Here is an 18,312-nt window from a genome sequence, read left to right on the forward strand (position 1 = left end):
ATCAGGTTCAAATTAGCAACGTCTACGTACGCATAGATTTGCATGTATTCCTAATGAACAAAAAAGGTAACTTCCAGAAAAGTCCACCCCTTCAAATGTCCGCCGATGATACTGCCATGTCTCTAGTTGATTTGTAAGCTCTCTGTAAACCGCAGCAGCTTGGTAAAGTGCTTGGCTCCTAGACCAGACTAGAGTACACGGTATATAAAGACGAGAAACACGCCCTTCTCACCAGATCCACATCAACACACTGCCCAGCAACGCACTCCTACTCTCTACCTTCGAAACCATGTCTGAAATCGTCGCTATCATCGGAGCCACTGGCGCTCAGGGAGGATCCGTCCTCACTTCGCTGTACAGCGCTTCTGACAAGTACCAGCTTCGTGCTGTCACCCGCAACGTCGACTCCACTCGTGTCAAAGAGCTACGCGCTCAATACCCTGGCGTCGAGTGGGTAGCAGCCGACAACAACGATGTTGAGAGTCTACGCAGCGCCTTCAAGAACGTTGACATCGTGTTTTCTACCACCAACTATCTGCAGCCCGAGATCTTTGCCAAAGTCGATGCTGGCGACCTGGATGCCGAGTTCAAACAGGGCAAGAACATTGTCGATGCAGCTGTTGCCGAGGGAGTCAAGCACTTTGTCTACAGCTCGCTTGAGAGCCCGTCTCAGGGAAGCAATGGCAAGTATTCCAAGGCGTACGAGCCCGAGGGCAAGCAGAAGATCGAGCAGTACGCTCGCAGCCACTCGGACAAGATCAAGGGCTATTTCGTGTATGCCGCCTTCTACTTCCAGAACTTCTTGCACGCAGGAATCTGGTCGACCAACAGCAACGGCGAGAAAACAGTCACCTTTGGTTACCCGCTCCCTGCTGATGCACGCCAGCCTTATGTTGACATTGAGGTCGACTTTGGAAACACTGTGCGTGGGATCCTTGATGGCCGCGCCAGCTACGAAGGCAAGACAGTCAAGATCGCTGAGGGTGACTACACTGGCCCTGAGATCGCCGAGGCATTCACGCGCGCCACCGGTATCCCGGCAGACTATGTCCACTACAAGGTGCCTGAGCTTGACCGCGCAGAGATCAACGAGATGCTCGACTACTTTGTCGAATTTGGCCCATTCAGCGTGCCTGGGTTTGTTGATGCCAAGCCGGCCTCAAACACCCCGTTCAAGACTGTAGACGATTTCTGGCAGCGCTACTCTGCATACAGACCAGAGGAGCACTGATGTTCAGCACGCCAATAGCTGCAGCTGATGGTTTTCAATAGTCTGTATTCGAATATACTACATTCTCTTTAATGGACATAGCGGAAGTCGGGGTGGTCGTTCTCAAGGTCATTTATCTCGTCTTGCGACATCCCCGAAATATCGAGCGGGTTGGTTTCTTTCTGCTTGTTTCGATGGAGCAGGATGAAATGAGTTGCATAGGTGAAGACCACCATCAGACATGCAGCAAACATGTTCATGCCGTGGCCAAAAAGATAGCGTGGCTGGTCCTTGTTGCGGTAGATGTACGATGTGCAAAGTGCACCCAGTCCACCAAGCATTACCTCGATGGCACTCGAGATGGCAGCACGTGTTGGACCGCCAACGTTGCTCATCAGCCATCCAGGACCAATGCTAAGGATACCAAAGCAACCAAACGACAACATGCAGAGCGCAATGATTCGAGCAACGTTGTTGGTGACGCCCAGCAAGACAGCTGTGTTGACATTCGGGCAACTCTATGCCCTCCGCCACCATGTGCAGATCCAAATCCCCACCTGTATAAACTTTGTGGGCCGGAACGGCCCCATCCTCCTTTTTTCTCCTCAGCAAATTTTCCATTTTATTCATTCCATAAAGCTCATAACTACTGGACTCTCTGAAGGTTAACAAGCTGAACCAGCAATGAGCCAAGCTTCGCAGAAAAGCGAGCTACGAAAGTGGGAGCCAAACCACTTTGGGTAGAAACGGGCAAGATGGATTCCGACGAAGCCGCAGATTCCCGGTGCTGCCTGCATAGCCTGTGACGCGCCGGCGTTGTAGCCCATCTCCTTGACGATAATAGCAGCAAAGGTGAGGATTGTGTTGATTCCAAAGTTGCCGCCAAACAGGACAAGCGCCTGTGAGTAGATGAGCGGATCGCGCGCATGGTCAAGCAGACGCCTGCGGTTGACCTTCTTTTTACCGCCCTCGACCTGGTCCTGCGCCATCCGTTGGCTGATTATCGCCTTTTCCTCTGGCGTGAGGATCCAGCTCTTGTCGGGGTAGTCTGCCAGGAATGCGTACATGATCAGCCCAAACCCTGCCGTGGCCAGTCCCTCGATGAAAAAGATCCACTCCCACCGCTTGAAGTGGGTGTTTGTTATTTTGCCAATGCCAGTTGCAATAGGTCCGCCGATGACTGCGCCAGCTGCGAATGCCGAGTAGAAAAGGCTGATGCGCGATGTAACCATCTGACGGGGGTACCACAGCGTGATCAGCATCAAGGCACCTGGCGTTGCACCGCTCTCGGCAGCACCAAGGAACAGGCGGCACAGAATCAGATCGGTCTTGTTCTTGGCGAACGCCATGCACATGTTGATGACGCCCCACAAAACAGTGAGGAGAGAAAGCCAGAACCGTGCCCCAAACCTGCGCAGGGCGAGATTGCTCGGAAGCATGAATAGCAGGTATGTCGGGTACATAATGCTGGCGACGACGTTGAAGTCGGATCCAGACATGCCCGTATCCTGTTCGAGCCCAACAACCTTGGAGAGACCGAGGTTTCCGCGGTCCATGGAGTTAAGTACCGTGCTCAGAAATACTATGAAGAGCTGTGTCGCGTCGACCTTTCTAAATGCCCACTTGAGCCTGGGGTCGCTCTCGTCAACTGCCTGGTATTTTACCTCTCCAGGCACTCCCTCGGCTGCCACCGCCGAGGATTCCTCAATGGCAAACTTTTCTGGCTGGATGCTCTCGGTGGAAGACATGCTAATAGAACCCGTAGAAAGAAAAGGTGAGTTAAAGAGTAGCGCTCGCGTTGTAGCGCTCCAAGGAGAAGGGATGGCGGGGAACAATATTTTGATTGTGGCGGTGGCGGTCCGTAGATGGCATTGTGCTCATTACTGGTTTTTGGATAACAGTGTGGTATTAACAGCGTGTCAAGTATGTGTGACAAGAGATACAGGTGGTGGTCGAGTGCTGATGGTGTTTAAGCTCATTTGCATTGTCGCTTTTATAGGCAGCACGGTGTCTTCCGAGCAGGTGGTAGAAAACATATGCATGCATTCTAACACAGTGCCGTGGGGTGGTGTCACTGCGTACAGTTCACCATGTATGCTGTGGACATTGACGATATAGTCCTGCTAGGATTCATGGAATGCAGATATGACATGTACAGACTAACCCAAACACGGATGAGTGCATTTGTATCAATCGGGTGCAAAGTAATTTACATTTGTGCCTTCAACTCTCTAAATAGAACTTAGAAGTAGACCTCAGGCAAGTTGTAGAAGGGAGGGTTGAAAGGACCAGTGCGGATAGGACCAGTGCGGATAGGCCTCTTTCCATGGCTGTTATCCTTGCCGTTGCCGTCACCCTTACCGCCGCGCTGGTTGTAGATAGCAGCGTTGAGGCCAGACTCCACACCAGTACCAATCAGTTCGACGCCCAGGTCGCTGAGGAAATCCTTGCCGCGACCACTGCCGCGACCGCGACCACCGCGCTGGTTGTAGATGGCAGCATCAAGACCGGCACCAACACCAGTGCCGATCAGCTCGACACCCAGGTCGCTAAGGAAATCCTTTCCACGGCCGCTGCCGCGACCACGACCACCGCGCTGGTTATCATCCTCATCGTACTCCTCATCATAATCGATGCTGCGTTTGTTGTAGATAGCGGCATTGAGGCCAGACTCCACACCAGTGCCAATCAGCTCAACACCCAGATCGCTCAGGAAGTCCTTGCCGCGACCGCTGCCACGACCGCGGCCACCACGCTGGTTGTAGATGGCAGCATCCAGACCGGCACCAACACCAGTGCCAATCAGCTCAACACCCAGGTCGCTCAGGAAATCCTTTCCACGGCCGCTACCACGACCACGACCACCACGCTGGTTGTAGATGGCAGCATCAAGACCGGCACCAACACCAGTGCCGATCAGCTCGACACCCAGGTCGCTAAGGAAATCCTTTCCACGGCCACTGCCGCGACCGCGACCACCGCGCTGGTTATCATCCTCATCGTACTCCTCATCATAATCGATACTGCGTTTGTTGTAGATAGCGGCATTGAGCCCAGACTCCACACCAGTGCCAATCAGCTCAACACCCAGGTCGCTGAGGAAGTCCTTTCCACGGCCGCTGCCACGACCGCGACCACCACGCTGGTTGTAGATGGCAGCGTTGAGGCCAGACTCCACACCAGTGCCGATCAGCTCGACACCCAGATCACTAAGGAAATCCTTTCCACGACCGCTGCCGCGACCGCGACCGCCGCGCTGGTTATCCTCCTCATCGTATTCCTCGGTAGTCTCGACGAGAGGCTCAATAATTCCACCAGCCTGATCGTTGGAAGGCGTCGAGATATCGTTGTCAACAGGCCCAGCCTGGTTGGCAGCAGCAGTAGCAGCAAGGATGGCAAAAGCAGTAGCTAGAGTAAAGCGCATTGTCAGAATTGTTTTTCGTTAAAGATGCAAGTGCAAGAAGTGAATTTGTTTTGAATGGGGCTGCTTGAGTGAAGCGTGGGATGGTGATGGTGATGATGATATGAAAATATGACAATGTAGCCGTGGCAGGTTTGCTTTATATACGCTGGATGGGCTATTAGGATATCCTGTAGTTGAGTGAATGTCGCGCTCAGGACTAGTTTCGAGGAGATTGCTAATTTTAGACGCGCAGATGCAGCACAGCGGAAGTCGAGAAAGGAGATGTATTAATAGCCAAAAGACATGGCGATCATTCTTGTTTGTCATCTGAAGATATCCTCAATCTACGCGCATATGCGTGGCCGGAAAATTCGTGCATAGGCTCTCAGAAAGCGCTTGCCGAGGAGCTGTTTATTTCTGTAAATACAAACAGGGATTATGAAACCGCATGCCAAGCAATTTCCTAAAATATCCCTTTCTAATCAGCGGGAAGGGCTACGCTCAGGCGGTGATGACGTGAAGCGCGCGTTGGATTGAGTACAAGATTGACCGTGTCTTTTGTCGACATCACGACCAGCCAAGATCAGAATTCCTGGTCGTTATCTTATATTCAAGTTTAACTACGCATTGAGGTATCAGGGGCTTGACAACATCCCAGTAACCAGCTGCTTGCCGGAGCAGCTGTATTGGACCTTCTATCCACAAGAGTCTGAATGATTCCTTGCTACTGGGGTAGAAAAGTGCGCCATTGCGAGGAGTTAGTAGTAGTACAGACCTCAGGAACACCCTTGGCCAAGACCACCATGTATCCGGCTATCCTTCTGTGCTAGCATGTGGATATGCGCCATGAGCGAATGAGATGGTGATAAATGAATCCTAGTCATCTTGATTGACCCTAGACACATTCGGGTAGAATCAATGCCCTTTGCAATGATGAATACAACAAAACAATGTCACAGCCCGCAAGCTGCCACGTGTTTGCTGTCTTCTGCCTTTGCACCTTGCAAGATATTCCCACTTGTATAGCTCTAATTTCTTGACGCCAATGGACACTACTCAGCAGAGCATATGCAAAGCACTTGGCAGCGACATTATGTTGCTTATTTTCCGTGTTGTCATCGAAACTACAACTGGCGAACTGAAAGGAATCGGACGTCACAGGCTGCTCCCGATGTTAGCCACCACATGTCGCATGTGGGGCAGTATATTGCCTCCGGTGATCCGCCAAACACTTGTTACTGACTACAGTTATTGCGATCCATCGCACTCAAACATCGGTCAGTTCCTGGGTGCAGCGGGGTTTTGTGACTGGTCTCAGACCCTAGTACTGGGTGGCTAGATAAACGAATATCCCATTCTCAATTTGCTACAGATTCTCTGTAATTTTGAGTTCTTCACTGTAGAATAAGGGCAGTATCAGGACTATGAAGACTGAATTCCCCAACCTGGATTCCCCTCCAGTTGATGGATATGACCACAGTAGTACATGTGACGCGTTCTGTTACCAGCTACCAAGCCTAGTGGCCGTCGATTTCACAGTCGAAAATTTTTGCCCAGTGACTTTTGGAGGAGGAATACTCAGTCAGACACCGAGAATCATACCGCTATCCATTAGGTGCCTCGATGTCAGCTCTTATTTTCAGACTCGTTCCTTCACCCAGCTCCCAGGGTATATAATGCGAATGGATATTCGGGCTGATAGCCTGACGAAGATTGTATTGGACTGGAATACAGAATACACACTGGTGATGTGAACACGGCTGGTTGTTCTGGGAGGAAAACCATCCATAGAATACCTACAGTCACCTATCCTCCAGCACTTTACACTGGACAGGACATGTACTCATGCCGCTATATGTTTGTCGAGCAACCTGTCAGGCTGTCCAACTTGCGGTATCTTAGAATCCAACTTAGTTGTCGTTTTGTCGCAAACAGAGAACCTGGAGACAACTTTGACCTCGTAGACTGGTCATCCTTCCCGTCTAGAATCGGTTCGTTGCCTAAACTTCAAGAGTTTCATTTTGGAACCCGCCCCACCTGGACATCTCGCAATGTTGAATCGATAGATCAGCCTATTGAATGCTTACCGTCGCTTCTCAGAATAGGCGCACCTAGTTCAATTATGCACACCATTCCCGACTTTTGCACTTCCCAGAGCAGGGATCTGGAAGTTTGGAGTACTCGTGGATATTTGGAGGAGCTATTTGAGGAACGATCTGAAGAATAATCTGCTGGGGATTATGTGTCTGATAACAACTATTGACTCAATTTTATAATGGATTTTCATTAATCGCCTTCTTGTTATCACCGTATTACAACATTATGATTAAAACAGTACTGAGACCTCTAGTACTGCAGTAGTCACAGACCTCTACTGGATATCTCCATTGGTTCAGCGTGGGAGCCGCTCTCGTTGTCAGTCGACTTGACAGCTGCCATGGCGCCATCATGATGGTCATCGCCGGCCGCGCAACAACACCTATCTCGCTCGCGGCCAATACGAGTGAACAACAGCATATCATTTATAGCCATATCTCACCATTGCAATCCTAATTGTAGTGTATGGTGTCCACGTGAGGTCAGCCACAAGGAACTGAGAAACTCCGAAACACATATAAAAGGACGTGCGTAACAGCCGTCGGCATTGTTTTCTCAGTTTATTCTTTTCACTCAAAATACAGTCCATCATCATCTAAGCGTTACCATAACAGCCGTGCTTTCATAGATGCAGTAGGCAGTGGGCAATAGCTTTTTCACTGTACAAGGGTCTTACTAATCGTAGCCATTTCGATCACTTCCTGTCATCATTGATCATGCACGACGCTTTGAAAATACCGCTGGTCATTGAAAATATATTTTCATGCGCATTCCAAACATATGAGAATCAGGGCACAGGATTCTCTGATCCGTATTGCCTGCGAGAAAAGTACCGAGTGGCAGGGGTTTGTCGCGAGTGGAGAAATGCCGTCTTATCGCGTATAAATGGCGATTTTCATGTCTACATGGTCGGAAGTAAGATCCAGCCCGAGGAGCACTACGCACCTGATGAACCCTTGGACTCTAAGCATATTTCAGATGGGCCTCGTTTCTTGACGAATCTTGAGCTGATCCCATCAACCGCAAAACCACGAAGGATTGTCGTTTATTACGAACATCCCGACAATTTCAAGCTCGAGGCATGCGCCTATTTGAAGACGATTGGATTTGACCAGCGCGACTGGAAGTCGGTGCAGTCCTTGGTAATCAACGTAGGAACTGCTGGCCAGGTCATGCCGCCGGTGGAAGGTATTGGCATAGACGTCGGCTACATTCTACATTACACCCCAAACATCGAGTCGATTTCGCTTCTGGTCAAGGGATGCAGAATGCTGGACATTGATGCCCTGGAGTACTTGCCGATCTTCACTGCAAACAGCATCACAACACTCCACCTCGATACCACAAACATGTGTGATCTCTCAAGTATGGTTCTCCCCACATTGGAGGAGCTCTCGATCGACTGCTCGTGCAACGCTGATATCGGCTGGCTACCTCCTCTTGATACGGGTGTTATCAGGCGCCTACGGCTGAAGCATATACAGACTGATGAGTTCTTCCGCCTATTGCAGAGTACGGTGGCGGGGGCTGAGGTGATATTCTCGCAGTTGGAGATGCTGGAAGTCATATTCATGGCTGTTGATCGTAGCCTATACGACGGTCTCAATGATGGGCTTGTAGATGTGTTTGGCGGCAGCACGGCAGGGGATGATGGATCGAGTCAGTACACATACAGCTTTCCTAAGCTGCGCCATCTCATCCTGTGCGGGTTGCTTGATAACGTGGCAGAAACATACCGTCTGTTCAAGGATGCGCCGCTGGAGACACTGAGGCTTACCAAAAATATAGGGCTCCTGGACTATATCGATATGGGCGGCTTCCCAACACTACGGTCAATTCATGCTGATACAGAGCATGTAGTTTCGGAAGCCAGTGCACGTTTGCTTGATAACAGAATTCTAGGTTCAAGGTCAAGCCTCGACAGGGTCTCCATCGTCTTTTATGCCCCGTTGACTTTAATGCCAACACAGTTTGGCAGCACAGACATCCGAATCCTCGACCTCAGCTACATCCTCACCGTTCCTAAACTGGAGACTCTTCTGTTGCAACTGCCACATCTGGTGATGCTGCATATCTACTTCGATCTCACTGAAACGAGTGGGAACCCTCCAAGCGTAGAGATTGCAGATGTGCTGGCTGCCCAAGATAGCACTTCCCGGCCATCGATCAAGCCACTAAACACATCGCTGCAGCTGCTGGCAGTCGACGGCTACGCTGCAAGTGAATTTGTTCTTTCGGCCATTGGGCGCGAGGGAGTCGCACCGCTCATGCCAGTCATTGCCCGAACTCCTTCGCTTCTGAGAATGCAGTATTGCTGCGGCGCCCCCGGTGACGATGCGCTTCTCATGGACGTGCTTGGTGATGCCACGGCTCGGGCAAAGGCCCCACACTTTGCAAACGTGCAGGTGGACAAAAACTGTCTGCGCTTAATGCGGCAGATTCTTAAAGGCAATTGTTGAATGAATGTGCTGATACCAAACACACCATGTACATGCACTACATCGCTATTGGGCCAGGCGCTCTGCGAGATCACCACTGGATGCTGCGTTTGGGAGCATTTCATGTGCTGATTTCTGGCAGTTTTTGTGGCAGGGGGAAACAGGCGCGCTATGCTGGAACAAGAGAATGTTCGGACATTGGAGACAAGAGGCAGGGATTGGCAGATGCTTACATACGCTGTCAGCCAAACGCCTGAGCGTACGGACAAAGGTGGTGACAAAGAAAGAGAAACAAGCTGAATACTTGCTACTACTCAGCCAATCGGTCTACTGTGTACCTTGATGCCATCAGCATAGTGGACTTGCCTTGTCACGAGCATCTGCAAGCAGGAACGGAGCGAGATATCTACCTTGGCAGGTGGGGCGAAGGGATCATTCCTCTTCCGGAAGGCAAAAGAGTGCATATACAGACAATACACTCTGCCTCTTCCCATCTGCAGAGAGTGGATATATTGAAGCTGAGTGTGGCCGAACACCACGGATACGAAGGTGATGATGAAGAGTCAGAGTAAATGAAAAGAAAGCAGCTCAGCAAAATCAATAAATGCGAATACACCAGGCTGATATCGCGCATAGACAAGTTGCAAGTGTGTTGGGATTTAGGTGTCTTGTGAATATAAAAAGGAAAGAAGGAATAAAAGGGGTGATATACGAAGAGAGCAAAAAGTACACGAGACATACCCTAACCAGGAATGCCAGATTCTAGGGCAAGCCATACTGGGTCGCCAGCCGCTTCTTGGTCTCGAGTAGCTCCATCTCCGACTCGTACTTTAGCTTCTCGCGCTCCATCTCGACGCGCTTCTGGACCTCCGAGCACTTTGCATACTTGAACATCAGGCTGCACAGGTCGTTGAGCTCATCGTCAGCCAGCTTGTTCGACTCGGTGCACACCATGCCGAGCATCTCGGGCGCCTGCTTCTTGAGCTCCTCGGGAATGTCGGCCGGGGAGCCGTGCTTCGGGCAAGGATCGCAAGGCGCCGAGTCGCAGGCGCTACAGGTGCAGATGAGCTCCAACGAGTTATTGACCGGCTGGACAGTGGTCTCGTCAGAGCCTTCGCTGGATTTGCTGGTGGTAGGCTCAGCAGGCGGCAGCGACGTCAAGGCATTCAAAATATCCAAGTCGCTCATGGGAGTCTGCTCATTGCCTGCATTGAACGAGTACATGTTGCTGAGCAGCAGCTTCTCGAGCTGATCGCCGTCCTCGGCGGCGCCGATTGGGTCTGGGTTGCGGTACGCCATGAGGTTGGAAGGCAGATTTGCTGCGGCCACCGGGTTGTATGCATTGTGTTGCATAAGCGGCTGCGAAGGGGCCGATGTCGGCAGCGCAGTTGAAAGCAGCGGATTGGCTAGCAGTGCGCTATTATCGCCTGCCTGTGCGCCAGGCACAACGCTGATCAGCCCGTCGGCGAGCGAGGTTGGCGACAGCGCCAAAAGGTCGCTGAAGCTGGCTGCCGACGCCGCGCTGCTTAGCATCTGGTTGGCAGGGCCCGGGCTGCTCTGCTCCAGAGCCTTCATAAACGGCATGTTTGTCTTCAGCGCCTCCAGCGCCTCTGCATTCAGCAGGCCATTCTGCATGCCGCCCAGCGAGCCAATTGGGGCATACATGTCGCCAGGCGTGGCCAGCGGGTTGCTCGATGCTGGCGACTGCGTGGAAGATGCGCCAGCGGTGCTCGAGAGTGTGGATGTGCGGCGGGTGAACGAGTCCGGTGAGATGGGGACGGTGGTGGGCGTGGTGTTGCCGGACGAGTTCAGGAACTGCTGGATGAACGAGCCCGTGCTGACGTTCTGGTTGGCAGCCAGCAGCTGGATCCCGCTCATGATGTCGTTGGAGAAGCCTGTGGTCAGGCTGGGCGACGTGCCGCCGATCATCGGGTTGGAGCCAACCAGGGCGCTGCCAGCCTTGGTAGTCTGCGACAGGCCGCTGACCAGCGAGTTGGCAGTGACTGACGACAGATCTACATTGCCTGGGTACATGGTCGGCACGCTCTGCGGACTGTTGCTCTTGCGTGCATTGGGCTGGATTGCCTCCATTGCCCCTGGCTTCGTCAGATCGGCGCCCTGCAATGCAGCCTGCTGGAGATCAAATGTGGATGACAGGCTGAGCGCAGCCGGCGTCTGGGTCGACGACGTATCAAACAAATCAGCAATGGCCTTGTCAAAGTCGACCTGGGCGGGCGGCTCGTCATAGGTGAATTTGCCATTGCGCAGCGTCAGGTTCTCGTTGTGCAGCTTGTCGACGCGCTGCTTCAGGGCCTCGTTCTCGCGCACCGTGCGTTCCTGCTGCTCGGCCAGCTCCTTGACCTTCTCCTCCAGGCTGCGCAGGTAGTTTTGCTTGCGCTCGCGGAACGCCCGCTGCGCCGCCCGGTTCTGCGCCGTGCGCTTCGAAGAGGCCTCGGTCATAATGGGCTTGCGGCCGGGCTTCTTGTGCTTCTTGTCGTCGTGGGACTCGTCGCTGTCTACAACTATACAGGAGTGACAGGGTGAAAAATCAATGCATGTCAGATGATTCCATTACCGCTGGGCTGCCACAAAAGAGGCAGGATACAAGGGAGGGCGGAGGGCAGCTGGCGCTATACTGCTCTCTGTCCCTGGCTATCGCAGGTCCGTAGAAACATTGTGATCCCCTTACCTGACTCAGTATTGCGCTTGTGTGGCGTAATGTGCGCCGGCTTGCTGTCCGCTATTGACGCGGTAGCGATCGTGGTCATGGTATCGGGTGGGGCGAGTGAAAGACAAGGTGGCCAGAGGGGAGGCCTGCTTAGAAATCAGATAGGGAGGGGCGATAGGGCGAGGAGACCAAAAGAGAATACGGCGACCTGGTGAGATGGAGCAGTGTGGATGGGAGGGGGCCAGTATTTGTTCAAGGGGAGAGTAGTGCCTTTGTGAGGTGTGGGTGGGAGCTCAATGCGCAGTGAATTCCAAAGCGAGAGCGGGATTGTCAAGAAAATAGGGAAATATTCAAAACAGCTGAACAGAAGAGAAGCAAAAAGATTTTTGCTTTTGACGGAACAAGAAGAACGAGCTGCCCAATATCCGCAACTGCCTGTATGCCTGAGCAAATACTCTGGAGGCAGGGCTGACAAATGGCAGTTTCTACAGGCTGCGCCAATAGCGCGCCGCTCACGTTTCTCGCATGCGATTCGAGAAATCGCCGGCCATTGTTGTTCGCCTGGCAGACACAGAGTGCAGCAGCAGCACTTTTATTAGCAGGCCCTCTACTTTCGCATAGTTTCATTTGTCCAAACACACTTTTTACCATGAATTCAGCCGGAGGCAGCTCGCAGCAGGGCACCGGCACCCGGCCATCGCTGAGTTCGACGCCAGCGTCAGGGCTGGGCCGCGCGCGACTAGAGCGACCGGGGTGGCGCGGCGGCAATGACATTCAGCCGCTCAACAAGTACACGCCGACGCCGACCTCTGGCACGGTGCCACTGCACAGCTCTCAGGACATTGGATACACAGACTTTCGGCCAACCAGGCCTGGGCAAAGCGAAGACATTCTGAACGAGCACACGATCCGGTACGGATACACAGACGTGCCGCGCGTCGAGAACGAGTTTGTGTCCCAGCACGAGATGGTGTACGACCGGCTCATGGATACGCGGGTGTTCCAGGACCTGCAGGCATTCGCGGCGGGAGTCGCCCAGAGGCAGCTGGCAAGAGGCAGCGTGGGCTCACTGGCGCTGCCCAGGCTGCCGAACCGACCCGTAAGGAGCGACGAGCAGAGGGAGGAGTGGCTGAGGAACCTGGCCAACCCACGGCTGCCACTGAATGTGCTCATCAACACAATGCCGTTTGGGCATCGCGGCGAGAGACTGCTCGAATCGCTGAAACAGCACAGGGTGCCGCTGCTGCGGGCAGTGTGGGCGATTCGGCTAACGGGCGTCTACGAGATGTTTGGCCAGCAGGCGCGCACACTCGACCACGCTGGGCTCAAGGCGCTGGAGCAATCATATACGCTGCAATGGTCCAAGGCAGTGACGCAATTCCTGGAACACACGCTGAGCGCAGCTCCGACCGGCGACCACGATGCAGCGCAGGTGAAGAAGTGGTCTCAGGACTGGACGTACAGTCTGTCACTGCTCCATGTCCAGGCCGACCAAGGGCTGATGGACCAGCGGCATCTGGTGAGCTGGCTGGCGAGCCAGTTCCGGCAACTGCCGGTCGACAAGTGCATGCTGGTGCTGCCTGTGATCAAGGACTATGTGCCCGAGATAAGCAAGTCGCGCACGCCGCTGCGCAAGCTGATCCAAGCTGTGGCATTCCGCGTCGAGCAGGCACAGCGATACCCGTCTTTGGCGCAATTCGGCAAGACTGTCTGTGGCTTCCTGGTCGAGCTGTTCGAAAAGTTCCCTGATGCATTTGTGGAGCCGACGACATGGTGGGACGGGTACCGCACGCCGCTGTATGTTGCATGCGATAAATGCGATCGTGTGGATCGCAGGAGGATGAAGCAGATGCTGGCACATGTCGACGAGCGCAATGCAAAATTCTCGAGCCTGGCGCCGCTGACAGTGGTCACTGCAAAAGATGGCACAGGTTGCGAGGTGGGCGGATCGGCTCAGATACTGCAGGTATTGAACGAGATCACCATCGACATAGGCGTCAGCACTGTGTTCAGCTCGGTGTTTGAGGGCGCCAAAGCAGCTTCTGAAGTCATTGATGCGCACAAGATCCGGATCATCTGCTACTGGGCCGTTGACAGCAGCATTTCGTCTACTGCAACGCAGTTCCGCACCATGTTCGGCACACGGCTCATCCAGCTGCACAAGGAACAGCTCCCCCCTGACACGCCCACGTCTGCGCTGCAATCGGCCATTGTCAGCTTCCTCGACATATTCACACCCCCCGATCCCCACGCCGACAATGAGCGCTACGTCTGGCGCGTCTGTTTACTGCTTGAGCGCCTCTCATACGCAAACTGCTTCTCAGTACCCAAATACCTGCAGCTGCTGACGGCCCGTGGGGACTTTTTCGGAGCCAATGTTACTACCGTCAAGTCGCAGCGACATTTGGCGTACGCTAAAGGGCTAGCAGTCGGATCTCCGGCAGACGATGAGCAGCGGCAGATGCTGCTGTACGGATTCGACATGGACCTGGAGCGGGCAGCACAGAATGAGAGCGATGGGGCTGTGTGTGCGAGTCTGCGGCGCGAGATCTCCCGTATTCTGCCGTTCCTTGTTGCGTACACGTGTGCTACGCCGCTGCGTGCAAAGGCCAATGGCAAGGAGCCCACGATTGATGCGGCCTTAGCAATGTGGTGGCGGGGATCTGGCCCGAGCTCCAGCATCCTGGACCCACAGAACCTGCCAACGCCCGAGCAGCTTGCTGGCGTATCGCTTTCAGCTCCGTCGTCGCGTGCTTCCTGCGTCAAAGACTGGATTTCGCCACTGTCCGACCACATTTCCGACGAGTCCCTGCTGGGCCAGGACATTTCAGCCGAGTGCCTCGGGCTGCTGAGCAAGAGCTCGCGCAACATTCTCGACATGGTCGTGCACCAGCGGCTGATGCCGATAGTCTACGATTTTGTGGTCAAGGACATCAAGGTTGGGGTCGACAACTGGCGCGTCATCACTCAGCCGGGCACCTCCCTGCTTAATGCACGCCAGACTGCTGCCATTATCCGGGTGCTGAGTGTTTCTGGGATGTTTGCGCATATGCTGGACTTTTTGCTCTGGCTGATCAGCCATTCGAAGGCAACACCCGTGCTGGCTACTGTTCACACAGCGCTGGTGCGCTTCACCGACGCCTGGCGGTTGCTGGGCAGGCTGACGGAGGCTGCAATCGCTGTTGGCAATATCTATACCGAGAACTCGTCATCATCGTCAGTCGACTTGGAGTCCTTCAAGACCCTGTCGTACTGGAGCACTGTTGACCCGGCGGATACACAAATCTCGGCCCTCGCACAAAAGGCGCACAGCGACCACGATGCCTACGTCGACATGCAGACGCAATCGCTGCTACTACCTTCTCACGCTGCCGGCCCTGTCCACACCGACAAGGAGTTGATGCAGCTGGCGCAGCGGGTCGTGTCTGAGCGGCAGCGCGAAAACGCACAGTCGTCAGACGAGACCGACTGGACAGTGACCCAGTGCTTTGACAAGCTGAGTCGCTGGGCCGCGAGCCAAATGGCCAAATCCGACTTTGGCAGTCCGCCTGGACTGCAGCCAAACGGCGTGATCAGCTCGCCAGTGATGGGCAGCAAGTCGCGGTCGGCAAAGCTGGAGAGCGTATTTGCGCATATCGCCAATAGCACGACGCAGGCAGCGATAGGGACAGCCAGGCAGCTGGCGAGCGACGGGTCAGGAGAATGCACTGATGGAGTGTTTTTTGGACCTGGCCGCGCAGTACGTTGGGTGGTTCTCAGATAACTCTGGCCTGCTTGTCACCCCGCACACGACCAGCCAGCTGCTGCTCACCGCGCTATCTACCGCCATTAATGCGTGGCCAATTGCGCGGAATAGCGCTGCTGCGCATGTGGCAGTGCCGGTTTCGTCGACTGCAGGAGGCAGTCCAGCTGTACAGCCCACTGAGTCACCATCTCCATCTCCGCTGTTTGCTGTGGCCGATATCGATCGTGCCATGCTCGTTACTTCAGCGTGGGTGACGAAGCTGCTGGCCAGCGGGTGTCTGAGAATCAGCTACTTGGTCCCCTGGCTGATCGAGGAACTGCGCAGTGACGTGCTGCAGACACCTGCTGCCAAATATGCGTGCTTGGCAGGCATTGTCAACACATTGAGTGTCTCGCCAGACCAGATAATTCTGCACAGACCGCCACTGGTCCGCGCCGATTCCCGCGCCGGCAGTCTCCAGACCAGTGCCCAGCACCCTGCCCACCGCCTGACCGACCGTCTTATAATCGACAGCTGCTGGGACTCGACGCTGATTGCCAACAAGGTGAGCCGGATCCAGACGGTGGAGCTTGTGTTCACCTGCGCATCGACAGGCGGCCAGCTGCGGGACTCTGGAATGCCACAACTCGAAACAATCTTGGTCCACGCAGCCACAGAGTTGGCGCAGTCTGTGTGGGTGCAGATGTTTATCGACTTCATACCCCTATCTCAGCAGGACGCCAGCAGCAAGACGGTGCGTGGTCAGCACTACAACATGTTGGAGATCTACCGCGCCAACATCGAGGTGCAAATCCGCAGCCCAGCCGTATCACTGCCGGTGAAACGTGCGGTTCTGCGGTCACTGCTGACGCTCTGTGAGGGAAACGACCCGGCGAGCGAGGGATTTTCAGCAATGACCACACCTGAGGTGGCTCTGCGCCTGCGCGAGACCCTGAACCGGTTCTGGTTTGGGCCGGCAGCGCGCGGCAAGGCTACGCCAGCAGCATTCAAGTGCGCGACAATCTTGAATTCCCTCATGCTGTTTTCAGCCACAGCCTTGCAGGAAACCGAGGCAACCACCGATGCATTTGCTGTAGCTGCTGGGGCAGCCACCATGGCCTCAGCTGCGCACTCAGCTAGTGAGCCTGCCAATGCACTGCAGGATATTGACACCCTCTCGCAGACACTGGGCCGTGGCAGCGGGCAGGTGCAATTTGTCACCAACCCGACTACATTCCTGGCCAGCTGCGTGCTGGAGGCTGTGTTCAGCTGGGGAACACCCGGCCGCGACGCGAAAAACATGGATAGCAAGAGGTACGCGAGTTTGGCCGAAGTTCTGTCGACCCTAGATCCCACCACTCTACTGCAACAGACTGAGGCGTGTTGGGCCACGCTGTTCAGACTGAACACGCCACTGCTGCGTGCGACCAGCGATCAAACAGGACCGCACAGCAGCGAGGGCTCGCCGATCCAGAGATCCCGCAGCAACCAACAGGACCAGTCGCCCAGCGCAAAGGCTGCATTGGCGATTATTCGGTCCGTGCAGCAGAGCGTGCCGAGTATAGTAGCAACGGCATTTGGCTGACGTAGCCTTGACCAGCCCTGATGCATTTGGTGACATCGATGGAGTCGAACGAGACGCTTTGGAGGTGTTTGCGGCACGCGGCTCTGCACTGGCCGAGCTTGACGCAGCAGCTGATGCTGACGCTCGCTACGCATGCCGAGAAACAGGGCAGCAGGAAGGAAGGCGCGCCAGTTGATTCAGCATTTGCGCCGGGCACGCTGCTGTCAAGCGTAAGGGCAATTGCGTGCGGGCTGATCGGCCAGCTACAGGCCATCTCTGCACACGCGAGCTCTGACGTTGCCTCCACGCTGTCGTTGGCATCGGTGACAGCCCCCGACGAGCCACCAGCGGCAAGTACCCCCAAGCCGCCTGACAACGCCGCCTGCGCAGCCGCAGGATACTGAGAAGCTCCAGCCCGTCGATCCACAGCGTCTGTGTCTGGCGATCCGCTGGCGTCTACAGGCATTGCAGCCCATGTGCGGGCTGATGCGCGCGCACCCGGAGGAATTCGCCGCCGACGAATGGCTAATGACGCTAGTGACATTGTGCCTGTCGCCGCTGTGCCAGAGCGCGGCCAACGGACGCGACAGCCGGTTTCTACCAGTACTTGCTGGACTTTACAGCGACTGACCAATGAGGGCATCACAGCGGCCATGCGCAAGCGCTCTCTGGTGCTGCTGCGCCGCGTTGCGCCTCTGGTACGCGCAGTGGTGCCGAGTGTGCACTTTTGCCAACATCCTCGGCCGCCTGTTCCCAGTTCGAATCTGCAAATGTCCTGACCTGCGATCTGCTGCCAGCCGTCTCCTGCACATACTCCTGGCCTCGATAACCCGTGGATCTGGGTCGAGGCACTCGAGTTTACGCCGCTGTCAAATCTATCGCCTGCCACGCCCATCAACATGGGGCTGGAGGGCATGACCCCGTTTACATTGCGGGGTGCTTTGGAGGCGGAAGAGGCAAAAAAGGGCGTGAAGCGCCCGGCTGATGCAGCGAACCGAATGCAATTCCTGGACAACCCGTACTACCCGAAGCAGCCAGCGTTCATGGCTCCGTTAGCAGATACGCCCATTCCGTGGCAGGTGTTTGGTGGGAAAGCGTCGTCGGGTGGATGCGGAGACACGGCTGGTGTGGCGGAACCAGTGCCAGCAGGCATTTGGCGAGAACGGAGCCTGACTCGTCTCTTTAACTTGTACAAGACCATGATACAC

At 54.6% G+C, this 18,312-nt stretch overlaps 7 protein-coding genes across 7 annotated transcripts; 4 read left to right on the forward strand and 3 right to left on the reverse strand.

The window, feature by feature from the left end:
* The first annotated feature begins 172 nt into the window (after positions 1 to 172).
* On the forward strand, positions 173 to 1,322 carry DL89DRAFT_55464 (NAD(P)-binding protein). The gene has a single exon (XM_040891805.1). It carries the CDS (start codon positions 290 to 292, stop codon positions 1,229 to 1,231), a length of 942 nt encoding a protein of 313 aa, XP_040741166.1. The 5' UTR covers positions 173 to 289; the 3' UTR covers positions 1,232 to 1,322.
* On the reverse strand, positions 1,274 to 2,958 carry DL89DRAFT_285868 (MFS general substrate transporter; the record flags this gene model as incomplete). Its single annotated transcript, XM_040889839.1, has 2 exons — positions 1,274 to 1,706; positions 1,884 to 2,958. 2 exons carry the CDS (start codon positions 2,956 to 2,958, stop codon positions 1,300 to 1,302), a joined length of 1,482 nt encoding a protein of 493 aa, XP_040741167.1. The 3' UTR covers positions 1,274 to 1,299.
* Positions 2,959 to 3,452: 494 nt separating this feature from the next.
* DL89DRAFT_285869 (uncharacterized protein) lies at positions 3,453 to 4,701 on the reverse strand (the record flags this gene model as incomplete). The annotated part of the gene is made up of 1 exon (XM_040889840.1): positions 3,453 to 4,701. Exon 1 carries the CDS (start codon positions 4,632 to 4,634, stop codon positions 3,453 to 3,455), a length of 1,182 nt encoding a protein of 393 aa, XP_040741168.1. The 5' UTR covers positions 4,635 to 4,701.
* A 995-nt stretch (positions 4,702 to 5,696) lies between these two features.
* On the forward strand, positions 5,697 to 5,980 carry DL89DRAFT_269673 (uncharacterized protein; the record flags this gene model as incomplete). The annotated part of the gene is made up of 1 exon (XM_040888380.1): positions 5,697 to 5,980. A coding segment is annotated over exon 1 (186 nt), but the record flags the coding sequence as incomplete, so codon positions are not given.
* Positions 5,981 to 7,286: 1,306 nt separating this feature from the next.
* DL89DRAFT_55497 (uncharacterized protein) lies at positions 7,287 to 9,421 on the forward strand. Its single transcript, XM_040891806.1, has one exon. The coding sequence runs from the start codon at positions 7,427 to 7,429 to the stop codon at positions 9,167 to 9,169; it is 1,743 nt and encodes a 580-aa protein (XP_040741170.1). The 5' UTR covers positions 7,287 to 7,426; the 3' UTR covers positions 9,170 to 9,421.
* Positions 9,422 to 9,910: 489 nt separating this feature from the next.
* Positions 9,911 to 11,916, reverse strand: DL89DRAFT_295013 (uncharacterized protein; the record flags this gene model as incomplete). Its single annotated transcript, XM_040890584.1, has 2 exons — positions 9,911 to 11,670; positions 11,838 to 11,916. The coding sequence occupies 2 exons, from the start codon at positions 11,914 to 11,916 to the stop codon at positions 9,911 to 9,913; spliced, it is 1,839 nt and encodes a 612-aa protein (XP_040741171.1).
* A 549-nt stretch (positions 11,917 to 12,465) lies between these two features.
* DL89DRAFT_324601 (uncharacterized protein) lies at positions 12,466 to 18,277 on the forward strand (the record flags this gene model as incomplete). Its single annotated transcript, XM_040891467.1, has 8 exons — positions 12,466 to 15,438; positions 15,515 to 17,099; positions 17,131 to 17,168; positions 17,233 to 17,414; positions 17,446 to 17,707; positions 17,743 to 17,802; positions 17,902 to 18,183; positions 18,221 to 18,277. 8 exons carry the CDS (start codon positions 12,466 to 12,468, stop codon positions 18,275 to 18,277), a joined length of 5,439 nt encoding a protein of 1,812 aa, XP_040741172.1.
* Positions 18,278 to 18,312: the final 35 nt, after the last annotated feature.

This window comes from Linderina pennispora (assembly GCF_002104995.1).
Source record: "Linderina pennispora strain ATCC 12442 chromosome Unknown DL89scaffold_13, whole genome shotgun sequence".
NCBI classification, from domain to species: Eukaryota; Fungi; Kickxellomycota; class Kickxellomycetes; order Kickxellales; family Kickxellaceae; genus Linderina; species Linderina pennispora.

Coding starts and splice junctions, on each gene's coding strand:
- DL89DRAFT_55497 (XM_040891806.1), top strand. CDS start 7,427: ATGCACGACGCTTTGAAAATACCGCTGGTCATTGAAAATATATTTTCA.
- DL89DRAFT_55464 (XM_040891805.1), top strand. CDS start 290: ATGTCTGAAATCGTCGCTATCATCGGAGCCACTGGCGCTCAGGGAGGA.